The sequence below is a fragment of the Oncorhynchus mykiss genome, chromosome 2 (genome assembly GCF_057628025.1).
Source record: "Oncorhynchus mykiss isolate SJ-2025 chromosome 2, ASM5762802v1, whole genome shotgun sequence".
Lineage (NCBI taxonomy): Eukaryota > Metazoa > Chordata > Actinopteri > Salmoniformes > Salmonidae > Oncorhynchus > Oncorhynchus mykiss.
The window spans coordinates 96,366,267-96,383,589 of record NC_143023.1 but is presented as its reverse complement, the minus strand read 5'-3'; the positions used below and the strand labels follow the sequence as shown (position 1 = coordinate 96,383,589).

Sequence of the window (17,323 nt, the reverse complement as noted above, 5' to 3'; positions counted from 1 at the left end):
GTCGGAACATGAGAATGTATTGACCTCCCTGTGTTTTGCAGGGTGGCTCACATTTCAGTTGTGTTTTTACAGTGAGATAGTAGTTTAATCTTAAATTTAGGTTAACATGTTGCACAAAGATTTATCGTCACTGACAAAGTAACTGTGCTGTAGACGCTGGGAGTCGAGTAGACGTGACAGGAACATTACCATGACAGTAACATTACCATGACAGTAACATTACCATGACAGTAACATTACCATGACGTGGGTTGGATAACTAATCAAGGGTAGCAATTTGTATTTATTTTATTTTATATTTTATTTCACCTTTATTTAACCAGGTAGGCTAGTTGAGAACACCTTTATTTAACCAGGTAGACCAGTTGAGAACACCTTTATTTAACCAGGTAGGCTAGTTGAGAACACCTTTATTTAACCAGGTAGGCTAGTTGAGAACACCTTTATTTAACCAGGTAGGGTAGTTGAGAACACCTTTATTTAACCAGGTAGACCAGTTGAGAACACCTTTATTTAACCAGGTAGGCTAGTTGAGAACACCTTTATTTAACCAGGTAGGCTAGTTGAGAACAAGTTCTCATTTACAACTGCGACCTGACCAAGATAAAGCATAGCAGTGTGAACAGACAACACAGAGTTACACAATGAATAAACAATTATGGCCAATATACTGCTTTCCTTTTTTTTAAATGAATGTTTAGATTATTTTATTTGTTGAGGAATTACACGTTTAAATCTAATGACACCTAATGAATGCTTTACCCGCCTAGCCTAACAGTCACATTGGTATTTTGTACTCAGCTATAAGTTCCAATCGTCAGTTAGAGGGTCCATGAATTCAACCACTACCTTCGGTCCATGTCCAGCAAGCTCAGCTGAGTCCACACAGGCAGGTGACAAGGCCTCTATACTGCCGTCTGTAGGTAAGACATGGTAACTTAACCATATACACAGACATGCAGTACAAATTCAATCCCTACCACCTCCCCTTGACCCTAACTCTTCACTGTTTATAGATCTGTAAGATGGAAGAAGTAATATAGTGGGAGCTCCAACACTACACTGCTTATATCTACTCAGACCCTACATATTTTCTAACATTGAAGGGTTAGGGCCAATGGGAGGTTGTACGGAAGGAATTCAGACCGGCTGATGTCCAGGATACTAGAACATTGATAGGTTAAGACCAACGGGAGGGGTAAGGAGGGAATTCAGACTGGCTGATGTCCAGGATACTAGAACATCGATAGGTTAAGACCAACGGGAGGGGTAAGGAGGGAATTCAGACTGGGTGATGTCCAGGATACTAGAACATCGATAGGTTAAGACCAACGGGAGGGGTAAGGAGGGAATTGTGACCGGCAGTTTTTCATCCATTAAATCATTAAATTCTACTATGATATTGTTGCATCTAATGCTGTATTTAAGCATGTTTTTTCTTTCTTTCTTCTAAATGACAGGCTGTGAGCAAGAGTCCAGTGTGTCTATGTGGATCTATGTGTTCCTGGGTAATGTGTTAAGAGGGATAGGAGAGACTCCTGTACATCCGCTGGGAATCTCCTATATAGACGACTACGCCAGGTCTGAGAATGCAGCCCTTTACATTAGTAAGATAACATGTTTTTTCCGTCTCACAAAAAAAGAAAACGTATATTCATTATAACTTTCAGAAACATTTGTTTAAAGTAGGATAGGTCATCTATCATGTCGCTAAATTAAGTTTGTGTCTTTTCTATGTTTGAATGTTTCAGGCTGTGTCCAGACCATATCAATCATAGGTCCCGTCTTTGGCTACTTACTAGGATCCTTGTGTGCCAAGATATACGTTGACATAGGATACGTGAACATGGGTGAGTCGATTCAGACAACTACCATATTACTGGCGTCGTATATACAGCCACGGTGGTGTCATTACGTAATGACATAAATCCAGTTCAGTTGCTATATACTCATGGTGCTGTTACTGCAGACGCTTTTATCCAGAGCAACTTACAGTCACGCGTCTATACTTACAGTCACGCCCCAGCGGGAATCGAACTCACGACCTTTGGTGTTGCAAGCACTATGCTCTATAGCAGCCCCCCCCCCCCCCCCGGCACTACACAGCTAATTAACCAACTCAGGACTGAGAATAGGAAACCCTGGATTGTTCTCTGTTCACATACTGATTTAACTGAATCCTAAATGGCTTTGAGCCCAACCCTGTTAGTTATATGATCCTAATACACCTGTCCTTCTCCAGAGACTATCACCATCACCCCAGGCGATGCCCGCTGGGTGGGGGCGTGGTGGCTGGGGTACCTCATAGCCGGGGCTATCACCCTCATGTCTGCTGTACCCTTCTGGTTCCTGCCCAAGTCGTTGCCTATTCCCGTGGATAAGCAACTTAATGCCAACTTCACCCCAGAACAGACCCGGTTCATCAAGGACTCTCCCTCAGCCATGGAACATAAGTTTAGACCAGAGGAACCAGCCAACTTCCATCAAATGGCTAAAGGTACCTTAATATCCCCTGGCCTGGCTTTTGAGAAGACCCATAACAACATAGAGTACAGGCCTAATGATCAGATGAGTGTGTACTTCAGGCAGGGTAAAATTAGTTTGGGGATACAGTAACACATTGGAGAGGATCTACTACACCCTTGAACATAAAAACGTGTTCCGGAAGGTTTCTTTGGCTGTGCCCATGGGAGAACCCTCTGAAGAACCATTTTATGTTCTAGGTAGAACCCTTTTGGGTTCCGTGTAGAACCCAAAAGTGTAAGGGGTTCTACCTGGAATCCAAAAAGGGTTCTACAAAGGGTTCTCCTATGGGCACAGCCAAAGAAACCTAGGTTCTAGATAAAAACACTTTTTTTCTAAGAGGGCTCTACTTCAGAGGGCTCAGAGAGTACACTCTGGACTATCTGAGCCCTCTGAAGAAGTAGATATGGTCGTCTCTAATAGCATTATTCATTCTCTTTCCATCTGTATGTCAATGCAGTTTTATACGGAGGTGAATGGTACATTATCTATTTTTTTTTACCTTTATTTAACAAGGCAAGTCAGTTAAGAACAAATTCTCATTTAAAATGACGGCCAAACCCGTACGAAACAAGGAACAATAATCGCTGTTGTTTGTTGTTGTATTTTCACAGAATTTGTTCCAACATTGAAGAGCCTACTGGGAAGTCCAGTCTATATAACCTACCTCTGCGTGACTATTATTCAATTCAACTCTCTCATCGGCATGGTAACCTACAAGCCCAAATACATTGAGCAACATTACGGAAAGTCAGCATCAAAAGCCAACTTCCTAATGGGTGAGTGCTGCGTCGTTTTATGATCATGTGTTTAATGTGTCTTTAAAATCATACATCATCAAAAATAACATTGCTAATATTGTGTATTGGTGTAATATATTTTTTTTTTCTTCAGTTAGCTGGTTTTGTCTGGAGAGTTTCATGTTCTGTCTTTTAGCCATATTTCCATGGCAGTATGGTTCTTTCACACAAAAAAACAGACAGCTGCTCAAAAGATAGCTCTGACTTCTCTGTAATAAACACTGACATGATGAGACGGACTCTGACTTCTCTGTAATAAACACTGACATGATGAGACGGACTCTGACTTCTCTGTAATAAACACTGACATGATGAGACGGACTCTGACTTCTCTGTAATAAACACTGACATGATGAGACGGACTCTGACTTCTCTGTAATAAACACTGACATGATGAGACGGACTCTGACTTCTCTGTAATAAACACTGACATGATGAGACGGACTCTGACTTCTCTGTAATAAACACTGACATGATGAGACGGACTCTGACTTCTCTGTAATAAACACTGACATGATGAGACGGACTCTGACTTCTCTGTAATAAACACTGACATGATGAGACGGACTCTGACTTCTCTGTAATAAACACTGACATGATGAGACGGACTCTGACTTCTCTGTAATAAACACTGACATGCGAAGACGGACTCTGACTTCTCTGTAATAAACACTGACATGATGAGACGGACTCTGACTTCTCTGTAATAAACACTGACATGATGAGACGGACTCTGACTTCTCTGTAATAAACACTGACATGATGAGACGGACTCTGACTTCTCTGTAATAAACACTGACATGAGAAGACGGACTCTGACTTCTCTGTAATAAACACTGACATGAGAAGACGGACTCTGACTTCTCTGTAATAAACACTGACATGAGAAGACGGACTCTGACTTCTCTGTAATAAACACTGACATGATGAGACGGACTCTGACTTCTCTGTAATAAACACTGACATGAGAAGACGGACTCTGACTTCTCTGTAATAAACACTGACATGATGAGACGGACTCTGATTTCTCTGTAATAAACACTGACATGAGAAGACGGACTCTGACTTCTCTGTAATAAACACTGACATGATGAGACGGACTCTGACTTCTCTGTAATAAACACTGACATGAGAAGACGGACTCTGACTTCTCTGTAATAAACACTGACATGAGAAGACGAACTCGGACTTCTCTGTAATTAAGCACTGACATGAGAAGACGGACTCTGACTTCTCTGTGATAAACACTGACATGAGAAGACGAACTCTGACTTCTCTGTAATAAACACTGACATGAGAAGACGGACTCTGACTTCTCTGTAATAAACACTGACATGAGAAGACGGACTCTGACTTCTCTGTAATAAACACTGACATGATGAGACGGGACTCGATAAAAGCGAGAGACTTGAAATTAATAGAAAATAATATTGAATAATGTAAATAATAAATAGCCGGTCTTGATATTAAATTATATTCAAGTTAAATTATATTTAAAGTGCTGTTGATGACCACATAATAATAATAATAATAATAATAATATGCTTTTATTCTGTACTCAATTAGAGAAGAGTGGTTTAGTAGGGAGTGGAGAGGAGGTTGGGGGCTCAGCCACAAATACATTCAGCATTCCCCCTGTCCTTTCAACCATCAAAGACAGTTTCATCTCTCATGACCACTTCACATGAAATATGGATGAACGACTTTGATATGAATGAGGCTATTCCTTCCTTTGATCTCTTCTGGGAAGAAGGATTGCGCTAGATACAGTCGCATCTCTGCCTCACTGTAAAACCCAGTGAGTGATTCCCAATACAGTTTCCTCCCCCTCTGTAAGAACCTGGGTCCTTTCTCAATTCGTCTTTCTGTGACTCGCCACATCCTATCTCCTTGCCCGCTTCTCAACCATATTGGAGGAGAAGATCATTATGAGGAGGAGGTGATGAGACAAAGATGATAATTGAGAAAGATCCCTTTTGTCTTGTGATGTCTGTATTGTACGTGCCTGGCTACCCAGACTCCTTGCTCCTGCCAAATGTTACACTGCACCCACGGACATTAGTTTTGTTCTCTGCAATGAGTCTGGATCTGAGTACCTCCCCGACCCTTCAACGAATGCGAACACATTTTTGGGGCTGTCTGATTGGTCCAGATTCAGAACACACGTGGGCAAACCGCCGGTTTGAAAGTTCGTCATTGGCTTTGATACTCGGATGGGTTAGAGATGATCCAATCGATGATGAATTTGTTTTGTACAACACCTCTCTTGCCCCTCTTCACCACAAACGACTTCAGACTAAAGTATGTAGCGAACAACAGAGTAACGGAATCATTTATTGTGAGTTGTCAGGTTAGTATTGTATTGCAGGCATAATCACCATCCCAGCTAGGAAGAGTGGATTGTGCTAGATCTTTCCCTGTAAAATGGCTATAGACAAGCCCGGCTCTAAACTTTTGGGGGGGACCCCTCACCACCATGCTGGCAAAACATTTTAGTGGCCCCCCTCTTGAAGGTGGAGAGATTTTTGATTTTGATTTAGAGTTAATTTCGTGCAATTCTACACTTTGCCATTGGGCACAGAGAAAATGCTGCCATTTTTCAACAATTCCACATATTTTGCCATGGGGACATTTAGGGGCATTTTTTGTTGTTGCCGTTTTTACAGCTAATTTCCTGTAATTCCACACATCTTTTGTTGTTGCCGTTTTTACAGCTAATTTCCTGTAATTCCACACATTTTTTGTTGTTGCCGTTTTTACAGCTAATTTCCTGTAATTCCACACATTTTTTGTTGTTGCCGTTTTTACAGCTAATTTCCTGTAATTCCACACATTTTTTGTTGTTGCCGTTTTTACAGCTAATTTTCTGTAATTCCACACATGTTGCCCAGCCCATTGTGAGCCTGAAAACGTCATCCTGACACGTTTTTGCAAAAAAGGTTAAAAAAAAAAAGGTCAAATGTCACAGTAGCTGATGTTTTTTCTCAATACATTGCAGTCAATGGGAAAAGATGTCAGTGTTGATGTTTACAATATGTCAATACATTGCAACTAATGGGAAAAGATGAGTGTCACAAGATTGATGCTTATGTCAATACATTCAGTAGCAGTCAATGGGAGAAGATAAGAGACAACCGATTGGGTTGAGCCAAGATGTTGAGATGAAGCGAGGGTTAGGGTTTGGCTTAGAATTGAGCTGGAAGTTGATATGAAGCTAGGGTTAGGAATGAGGTTAGGTTTAGGGTTGAGCAGGGTTGAACTTTGAGTGGACATGAATCTAGGGTTAGAGTTAGTGTTAGGGTTACCGTTAGGGTTGAGCTTTGAGTGGACATGAAGTTAGGGCCTCAACACTAGACATAACCCTAGCCTTAATCCAATTGAATAAATCATTAATTTGCCCCTCCCCATCTACCTGGCTCCCAAGTGGCACCGCGGTCAAAGGCACTGCATCTCAGTGCAAGAGGCGTCACTACAGTCCCTGGTTCTGTATCCAGGCTGTATCACATCCGACCGTGATTGTGGGTCTTATAGGGCGGCGCACAATTGGCCCATTGTCGTCTGTGTTAGGCCGGGGTAGGCCGTCATTGTAAATAAGAATTTGTTCTTAACTGACTTGCCTAGTTAAACAAAGGTGACATAAAAACATTTTAAAAAAGGGTAGGCCTCACCTGACCTAGAGTTAATGTGCTTTTGAGTGACATCGGCAGAACGGTTGAGAAATATAATCAATATTCACACATGGGACCGTTCAACAGACGCTCCCGATGAACGCAAGCCTACATCTGACATGTGAAATTAACTCTTCACAGTGAAAACTCGGTCTCTCAAGAGAACAAGGCATTTCTTCCATAGAAAAGCATTGTCTACAGTCCTCACATAACCACGACACTCCCGTTGACTGCGTCGGCACTGAACTAGTTGAACGTCCTTGCACACAACCTTATAGGGATGCCCTGTGTTGAGGTTCAGCTTCCTGTGACAACAACGTAAAAACCTGAGGACTTTATTAAAGTGGGTTCCCAGGAGGGAACCCGGCATATAAAATGTAAAGTCAATAGACCCAAAAGCATTTTTGACCTCCATTGGACACAATGGTCTTGCAGTTCTAGAAACTAAGACCATTATTATGAATTATTGAATTCATTCTGAAAAGGATATTGTGATTTTTTTTTTTTTTTTTTAAAGTTAGATTGACTTTAAACTTTAAAACTGTGTGTCTGCCTTCCTGCCTGTCTGCTTGCCTATCTGGCTGTCGGCCTGTCTGTGGGAGAGAGGAAGGAGAGAGCGAGGTGAGAGGAGGGGAAGGCAGGGAAAGGAGAGAGAGAAAGAGAGAGAATGGAGGGGGAAGAGGGAGGGGGGAGGGGAGAGGGTGAAGGGGGATGGGGAGAGAGGAGGGAGAGAGACAGATGAGAGGAGGTGGAGGGGGGGAAAGAAGGAGGGAGAGAATGGATGAGGGAGAGAGCGAGAGAGAGAGAGAGAGAGCGAGAGAGAGAGAGAGGGGGAGGGGAGAGAGGTGAGAGCGAGACGGAGAGGGTGGAGCATGAGAGATGTGAGAGGGTGAGAGAGACAGAGGGGGAGGGTGAGAGAGAGAGAGACAGAGAGGATGAGAGGGTGAGAGAGATGGAGAGGGTGGAGGATGAGAGATGAGAAGCAAAAATTCTCGCAATTCTACACATTTTGCCATGATTTATGCATGCCATGTTAACATAATATCTAAGTAAGTGTGAGTGACTAACAAAATCAATGGAGACCACCTGGAGGTCAGGGGACCCTGGGCTTGTTTACTACAAGTTTAGATAGCTGGCTTGACTAACTTACCAATCTAAAAAATGTTAGCTGAAATGAGCTAATTGAGTGACTGTCAGGGACTGACATGAGATAATAACTGCTGATGCACCTTGTGTATTTTAGTATTCTAAAAGGTCAGTCTGACATCTGCATTGGCCATGCAGCATTTAAGGTGATACGGCCTCTGCAGAAGTCAGGGCTTCTTTCGCCTTCGCGGAGCAGCGCAGAGCTGTTGTCAAGGAAGTTGTCAAGGAAGTGAGTTTTTTTTTCTTTTTTCGGGACCTCCCGCCCCCCTCTACCGTCAACCAATCATGTCAATGTAGAGCTAAATGGAGCCCTCCGCATTGTTACAAAATTTGGGAGGCGCATGGTGATGCAGTACGGAGCTCAATTTGGTCTTCGCGTGCCTTCGTAATTGCATCACAACATCCACACGGAGCCTTTGACCACATTCTCCGGATCAAGCATGCACAAATACCACTCCGAGGTTCATTGCTAAATTGTAATTACTTCGCTACTATGGTCTATTTATTGCCTTACCTCCTTACTCCATTTCCACACTGTATATAGACTTTTCTATTGTTATTGACTGTACTTTTGTTTATCCCAGGTGTAACTGTGTTGTTTTTTGTCGAACTGCTGTGCTTTATCTTGGCCAGGTCGCAGTTGTAAATGAGAACTTGTTCTCAACTGGCCTACCTGGTTAAATAAAGGTGAAAAAAATAAAAATAATTGTCTTTAACTCTTAACAGTAAGTTGACACCCTGGCTGAGTTCCTAAAAATGTATTTTTTTTTGGGGGGGGGGGGGCCTGTAGCCCTAAATGGTCTCCTATGGCACATATGCCAAGGGCCAGGCCTGGCTATACCCCTAATCCCACACTTCCCCTTCCTGTGGTATAAACTTGTTGTTCGTATGACGTCTGTAGAGATCCCATGGGGAAATCTGTTTGGGAATGAGCTGGCAACCGGAGGGTTGATGGTATCAGTATCGTAGATGCCTGACGTTGTGCCCTTGAAAGACACTTAACCGTCAAAACTGCTTCAGGGGAGCTGTACTACGATTAGAACGGTTCTTTCAACTTCCCTCTATGTGCTGTGCATGCATGGCTGACGTCTATTTCTGCTCTACAGGCATGGTCAACATCCCTGCAGTGGCTCTGGGGATGTTCTCAGGGGGTGTGCTCATGAAGAAGTTCAAGCTGGGCGTCATGGGAGCTGCTAAGTTCGCCTTCGGGACCTCCCTGCTGGGGTACTTCCTGTCCCTCTTCTTCTTCGCCATGGGCTGTGACAACGCCAAGGTGGCTGGGATAACCATGTCATACACAGGGTAAGTCTCCACGCTGGATACTAACCTCCCCCATCGTCTTTTATGTATTCAACTAAACTCTATTGGGAACGAGTAGCTATTCTTAGTCACTCAGAATAGAGAAAAAAACATGTCAGTCAAAACAGAGTCGCTATGAACTGACCTAGAAAACAGTCTGTGTAAATGAGTGAACACTGATCATTGATGTTGTGACAGATCTTTCTAGAATCTAATACACACCGTACCTTTTCAGTCGTTTTTGCATCCGTCTCTGTGTTTGTCCAGGGTGGAGGGTTTGTCGTACCAGCAGCCATCTCTGTTCTCTGAGTGTAACTCCGGTTGCCTGTGCTCCGGGAGTGACTGGGACCCTGTCTGTGGAGAGAACGGGATCACTTACGTGTCCCCCTGTTTGGCTGGCTGTACATCCTCTACCGGAGCAGGCAAAAACACGGTGAGATGATATCCTAGCGTTCCCCTTGGGCCTATACACGGACTATACAAAACATTAAGAACGGCTCTTTCCATGACGTAGACTGACCAGGTGGATCCAGTGGGAAGCTATTATCTCTTACTGATGTCACTCGTTAAATCCACTTTAAATCAGAGTAGATGAAGAGGAGGAGACGGGTTGAAGATGGACTATTAAGCCTTCAGATGATTGAGACCTATGGATTGTGTGCCATTCAGAGAGTGAATGGACAAGACCACCGGTTTGTGTCAAGAACTGCAACGCTGCTGGGTTTTTCCACGCTCAACAGTTTCCCGTGTGTATCAAGAATGGTCCACCACCCAAAGGACGTCCAGCCAACTTGACACAACTGTGGGAAGCATTGGAGTCAACGTGAGCCAGCGTCACTTAAGCCAGCAACACTTTCGACACCTTGTAGATTCAATGCCCCAATGAATTGAGTCTGTTCCGAGGGCAAAAGAGAGGGGTGCAACTCAATATTAGGAAGGTGTTCTTAATGTTTGGTATACTCAGTGTATGTGAAGTCATCAGGTGGAGACAAATATATCGAACCCCTGCCTCTAGGGGCCTTATGTAGACTAGAGTAGGTAGTACTCGCCACTAGTCGGGGCGGCAGGGTAGCCTAGTTGTTAGATAGAGCGTTGGACTAGTAACCGGAAGGTTGCAAGTTCAAACCCCCGAGCTGACAAGGTACAAATCTGTCGTTCTGCCCCTGAACAGGCAGTTAACCCACTGTTCCTAGGCCGTCATTGAAAATAAGAATTTGTTCTTAACTGACTTGCCTAGTTAAATAAAGGTAAAATAAAAAAATTGTCCAGACTCCTTAGACTTACTTACCTTATGCAGACTCTCCAGACCACTAGTCCAGACTCCCTAGACCGCTAGTCCAGACTCCCCAGACCACTAGTCCAGACTCCCCAGACCGCTAGTCCAGATTCTCCAGACCGCTAGTCCAGACTCCCCAGACTCTCCAGACCACTAGTCCAGACTCCCCAGACCACTAGTCCAGACTCCCCAGACCGCTAGTCCAGACTCCCCAGACTCTCCAGACCACTAGTCCAGACTCCCCAGACCGCTAGTCCAGACTCCCCAGACTCTCCAGACCACTAGTCCAGACTCCCCAGACCGCTAGTCCAGACTCCCCAGACCGCTAGTCCAGACTCCCCAGACCGCTAGTCCAGACTCCCCAGACCACTAGTCCAGACTCCCCAGACCGCTAGTCCAGACTCCCCAGACCGCTAGTCCAGACTCCCCAGACCGCTAGTCCAGACTCCCCAGACCGCTAGTCCAGACTCCCCAGACCGCTAGTCCAGACTCCCCAGACCGCTAGTCCAGACTCCCCAGACCGCTAGTCCAGACTCCCCAGACCGCTAGTCCAGACTCCCCAGACCACTAGTCCAGACTCCCCAGACCTCTAGTCCAGACTCCCCAGACCACTAGTCCAGACTCCCCAGACCGCTAGTCCAGACTCCCCAGACCGCTAGTCCAGACTCCCCAGACCGCTAGTCCAGACTCCCCAGACCGCTAGTCCAGACTCCCCAGACCGCTAGTCCAGACTCCCTAGACCGCTAGTCCAGACTCCCCAGACCGCTAGTCCAGACTCCCCAGACCGCTAGTCCAGACTCCCCAGACCACTAGTCCAGACTCCCCAGACCGCTAGTCCAGACTCCCCAGACCGCTAGTCCAGACTCCCCAGACCGCTAGTCCAGACTCCCCAGACTCTCCAGACCACTAGTCCAGACTCCCCAGACCACTAGTCCAGACTCCCCAGACCACTAGTCCAGACTCCCCAGACCGCTAGTCCAGACTCCCCAGACCACTAGTCCAGACTCCCCAGACCGCTAGTCCAGACTCCCCAGACCGCTAGTCCAGACTCCCTTATTATTGTAATGTTTTACTCAGTGATCCCTCCCCATGTCCTCTCCTCCAGGTGTTTCACCAGTGCAGGTGTGTGGCGGTGACAGGGGCAGGTTCTCAGCCCAGTAACCTGACTGCCTCCCTGGGTCACTGTCCAATCAGAGACAGCTGTGACACAATGTTCCCCTACTTCCTCTTCTTGTCTGTCATCACTTCCTTCATCATCTCTCTGGGGGGAACGCCAGGCTTCATGCTTCTCATCAGGTCAGTGAGGCCATCTAGTGGATGGACTGGAGAAATGCTACAATGCTTTCAATGATACAAAATGGGTTGTATCCTACCTAACATGTTCAACTTGGGGAAACCGTTTTGTAAAAATCATGCTTTGAAGTCACTCAAGTTCAAGTTAATCACAACAGTTAGGATTCAGTTTAGTTGGCCTAAAAGGACTTCCCTTAACTCCCTAATAATCTTCTTACAGGTGCATTAAGCCTGAGTTTAAATCCCTTGCTCTTGGAGTCCACACGTTGGCCACCCGGACCCTGGGTGAGTATTACTTATGTCCTCGGTTGACTGATTGATTGAGTTAGTCAATGATTGATTGATTGATTGATTGATTTTAGCTGGCATCCCTGCACCTATCTACTTCGGAGCCGTCATAGACACTACCTGTTTAAAGTGGGGAAACACAAAATGCGGAAGAAGAGGAGCGTGTAGAATCTACAACACAACAGCCTACAGGTAAAACACCTAGGTGGTCAATTCAGACTTAGGAAACTATGCCTTCCACTATTCACTTCTCTGTAGTTGGTATTTAGACTTACCTTATGCGGTGCGTACTGGCTTTGCAGGCGTGGTTCCCTTGCACACGCTGAATAAATGTAATTCAACAGCTGAAAACCCTCCCCCTTGCTGGCCAACAGATTTTTCTCGTCAAGTTTTCATTCAATATGTTTTTTTTAGTACATTTTTATCTAAATCCATCCCTTTAAATTCGGTGTACCTTTTTTTAATGAGAAATTCCTCGACAGACTCACTAGAATATATGGAGAAAAGGGTTCAGAATATTAGGAATCAATGAAAGAAAGCCATGTAAATACAAGAATATTAATGTCCTTGTCAGCACCACTTGGTAGATTTAAAAATACTCTGATCTTGTGTATTATTTAGGGTTAGCAAAGTATTTATGAATAAAAAAACAGGTTTGGAGAGCCTTTGCGCGCAAAATATATTGGTGAATAAAAAAATGTAGTGATTTGATTCTTCCTGAAAGTTGCCGTTTAATCTATGAAAAACGAGTTGTTGACAAACGTGTACAATAAGGGTTGATCAGTAAGTCCTACAAATCTACCCTGATGATCATCATTAATCATAGAACTGTCATAACAGTCCAGTCGTCGTAACTGCTCCGTATGATCTGCGTTTCAAAGTGATTCCAATAGGCTACATGTCCCAAATTATTGCGCAATTTATAATACGTTAGCCTGACATAACCCACTGTTGTTAGCGATCCTTCAGGGACAACCACACAAACGTGAGAGAGGAAAGAGAGGTAAACTAACGATGTAATGGAGTGATGCAAAATGTAAGGAAACTAACACTAAAGTGACAGTTATAAATGTAAGGAAACTAACACTAAAGTTACAGTTATAAATGTAAGGAAACTAACACTAAAGTTACAGTTATAAATGTAAGGAAACTAACACTAAAGAGACAGAATGTAAGGAAACTAACACTAAAGTGACAGTTATAAATGTAAGGAAACTAACACTAAAGTTACAGTTATAAATGTAAGGAAACTAACACTAAAGAGACAGAATGTAAGGAAACTAACACTAAAGAGACAGTTATAAATGTAAGGAAACTAACACTAAAGAGACAGAATGTAAGGAAACTAACACTAAAGTGACAGTTATAAATGTAAGGAAACTAACACTAAAGTGACAGTTATAAATGTAAGGAAACTAACACTAAAGAGACAGAATGTAAGGAAACTAACACTAAAGAGACAGAATGTAAGGAAACTAACACTAAAGAGACAGAATGTAAGGAAACTAACACTAAAGTGACAGTTATAAATGTAAGGAAACTAACACTAAAGTGACAGTTATAAATGTAAGGAAACTAACACTAAAGTGACAGTTATAAATGTAAGGAAACTAACACTAAAGAGACAGAATGTAAGGAAACTAACACTAAAGAGACAGTTATAAATGTAAGGAAACTAACACTAAAGAGACAGAATGTAAGGAAACTAACACTAAAGAGACAGAATGTAAGGAAACTAACACTAAAGTGACAGTTATAAATGTAAGGAAACTAACACTAAAGAGACAGAATGTAAGGAAACTAACACTAAAGTGACAGAATGTAAGGAAACTAACACTAAAGAGACAGTTATAAATGTAAGGAAACTAACACTAAAGAGACAGTTATAAATGTAAGGAAACTAACACTAAAGAGACAGAATGTAAGGAAACTAACACTAAAGAGACAGTTATAAATGTAAGGAAACTAACACTAAAGAGACAGTTATAAATGTAAGGAAACTAACACTAAAGTGACAGTTATAAATGTAAGGAAACTAACACTAAAGAGACAGTTATAAATGTAAGGAAACTAACACTAAAGAGACAGTTATAAATGTAAGGAAACTAACACTAAAGAGACAGTTATAAATGTAAGGAAACTAACACTAAAGAGACAGTTATAAATGTAAGGAAACTAACACTAAAGAGACAGAATGTAAGGAAACTAACACTAAAGAGACAGTTATAAATGTAAGGAAACTAACACTAAAGAGACAGAATGTAAGGAAACTAACACTAAAGTGACAGTTATAAATGTAAGGAAACTAACACTAAAGAGACAGAATGTAAGGAAACTAACACTAAAGTGACAGAATGTAAGGAAACTAACACTAAAGTGACAGTTATAAATGTAAGGAAACTAACACTAAAGAGACAGAATGTAAGGAAACTAACACTAAAGAGACAGTTATAAATGTAAGGAAACTAACACTAAAGTGACAGTTATAAATGTAAGGAAATTAACACTAAAGAGACAGAATGTAAGGAAACTAACACTAAAGAGACAGAATGTAAGGAAACTAACACTAAAGAGACAGAATGTAAGGAAACTAACACTAAAGAGACAGAATGTAAGGAAACTAACACTAAAGAGACAGAATGTAAGGAAACTAACACTAAAGTGACAGTTATAAATGTAAGGAAACTAACACTAAAGTGACAGTTATAAATGTAAGGAAACTAACACTAAAGTGACAGTTATAAATGTAAGGAAACTAACACTAAAGAGACAGAATGTAAGGAAACTAACACTAAAGAGACAGTTATAAATGTAAGGAAACTAACACTAAAGAGACAGAATGTAAGGAAACTAACACTAAAGAGACAGAATGTAAGGAAACTAACACTAAAGTGACAGTTATAAATGTAAGGAAACTAACACTAAAGAGACAGAATGTAAGGAAACTAACACTAAAGAGACAGTTATAAATGTAAGGAAACTAACACTAAAGAGACAGTTATAAATGTAAGGAAACTAACACTAAAGAGACAGAATGTAAGGAAACTAACACTAAAGAGACAGTTATAAATGTAAGGAAACTAACACTAAAGAGACAGTTATAAATGTAAGGAAACTAACACTAAAGAGACAGTTATAAATGTAAGGAAACTAACACTAAAGAGACAGTTATAAATGTAAGGAAACTAACACTAAAGAGACAGAATGTAAGGAAACTAACACTAAAGAGACAGTTATAAATGTAAGGAAACTAACACTAAAGAGACAGAATGTAAGGAAACTAACACTAAAGTGACAGTTATAAATGTAAGGAAACTAACACTAAAGAGACAGAATGTAAGGAAACTAACACTAAAGAGACAGTTATAAATGTAAGGAAACTAACACTAAAGTGACAGTTATAAATGTAAGGAAATTAACACTAAAGAGACAGAATGTAAGGAAACTAACACTAAAGAGACAGAATGTAAGGAAACTAACACTAAAGAGACAGAATGTAAGGAAACTAACACTAAAGAGACAGAATGTAAGGAAACTAACACTAAAGAGACAGAATGTAAGGAAACTAACACTAAAGTGACAGTTATAAATGTAAGGAAACTAACACTAAAGTGACAGTTATAAATGTAAGGAAACTAACACTAAAGTGACAGTTATAAATGTAAGGAAACTAACACTAAAGAGACAGAATGTAAGGAAACTAACACTAAAGAGACAGTTATAAATGTAAGGAAACTAACACTAAAGAGACAGAATGTAAGGAAACTAACACTAAAGAGACAGAATGTAAGGAAACTAACACTAAAGTGACAGTTATAAATGTAAGGAAACTAACACTAAAGAGACAGAATGTAAGGAAACTAACACTAAAGAGACAGTTATAAATGTAAGGAAACTAACACTAAAGAGACAGTTATAAATGTAAGGAAACTAACACTAAAGAGACAGAATGTAAGGAAACTAACACTAAAGAGACAGTTATAAATGTAAGGAAACTAACACTAAAGAGACAGTTATAAATGTAAGGAAACTAACACTAAAGAGACAGTTATAAATGTAAGGAAACTAACACTAAAGAGACAGTTATAAATGTAAGGAAACTAACACTAAAGAGACAGAATGTAAGGAAACTAACACTAAAGAGACAGTTATAAATGTAAGGAAACTAACACTAAAGAGACAGAATGTAAGGAAACTAACACTAAAGTGACAGTTATAAATGTAAGGAAACTAACACTAAAGAGACAGAATGTAAGGAAACTAACACTAAAGTGACAGAATGTAAGGAAACTAACACTAAAGTGACAGTTATAAATGTAAGGAAACTAACACTAAAGAGACAGAATGTAAGGAAACTAACACTAAAGAGACAGTTATAAATGTAAGGAAACTAACACTAAAGTGACAGTTATAAATGTAAGGAAATTAACACTAAAGAGACAGAATGTAAGGAAACTAACACTAAAGAGACAGAATGTAAGGAAACTAACACTAAAGAGACAGTTATAAATGTAAAGAAACTTAACACTAAAGAGACAGAATGTAAAGAAACTAACACTAAAGAGACAGAATGTAAAGAAACTAACACTAAAGAGACAGAATGTAAGGAAACTAACACTAAAGAGACAGTTATAAATGTAAAGAAACTTAACACTAAAGAGACAGTTATAAATGTAAGGAAACTAACACTAAAGAGACAGAATGTAAAGAAACTAACACTAAAGAGACAGTTATAAATGTAAGGAAACTAACACTAAAGTGACAGTTATAAATGTAAGGAAACTAACACTAAAGAGACAGAATGTAAGGAAACTAACACTAAAGTGACAGTTATAAATGTAAGGAAACTAACACTAAAGTGACAGTTATAAATGTAAGGAAACTAACACTAAAGAGACAGAATGTAAGGAAACTAACACTAAAGAGACAGTTATAAATGTAAGGAAACTAACACTAAAGAGACAGAATGTAAGGAAACTAAAACTAAAGAGACAGAATGTAAGGAAACTAACACTAAAGAGACAGTTATA

General features: G+C 41.1%; 1 protein-coding gene across 1 annotated transcript in view; it reads left to right on the top strand.

The window, feature by feature from the left end:
- LOC110502500 (solute carrier organic anion transporter family member 1C1-like) overlaps positions 1-17,323 on the top strand; it is a 47,256-nt gene that overhangs the window by 18,366 nt on the left and 11,567 nt on the right. The window contains exons 4-13 of the mRNA XM_036960073.2: positions 802-923; positions 1,461-1,607; positions 1,752-1,850; positions 2,243-2,497; positions 3,138-3,302; positions 9,244-9,439; positions 9,704-9,869; positions 11,818-12,008; positions 12,226-12,290; positions 12,368-12,485. Coding sequence (XP_036815968.1) covers positions 802-923; positions 1,461-1,607; positions 1,752-1,850; positions 2,243-2,497; positions 3,138-3,302; positions 9,244-9,439; positions 9,704-9,869; positions 11,818-12,008; positions 12,226-12,290; positions 12,368-12,485 — 1,524 coding nt within the window. The remainder of the gene's footprint in view (positions 1-801; positions 924-1,460; positions 1,608-1,751; positions 1,851-2,242; positions 2,498-3,137; positions 3,303-9,243; positions 9,440-9,703; positions 9,870-11,817; positions 12,009-12,225; positions 12,291-12,367; positions 12,486-17,323) is intronic.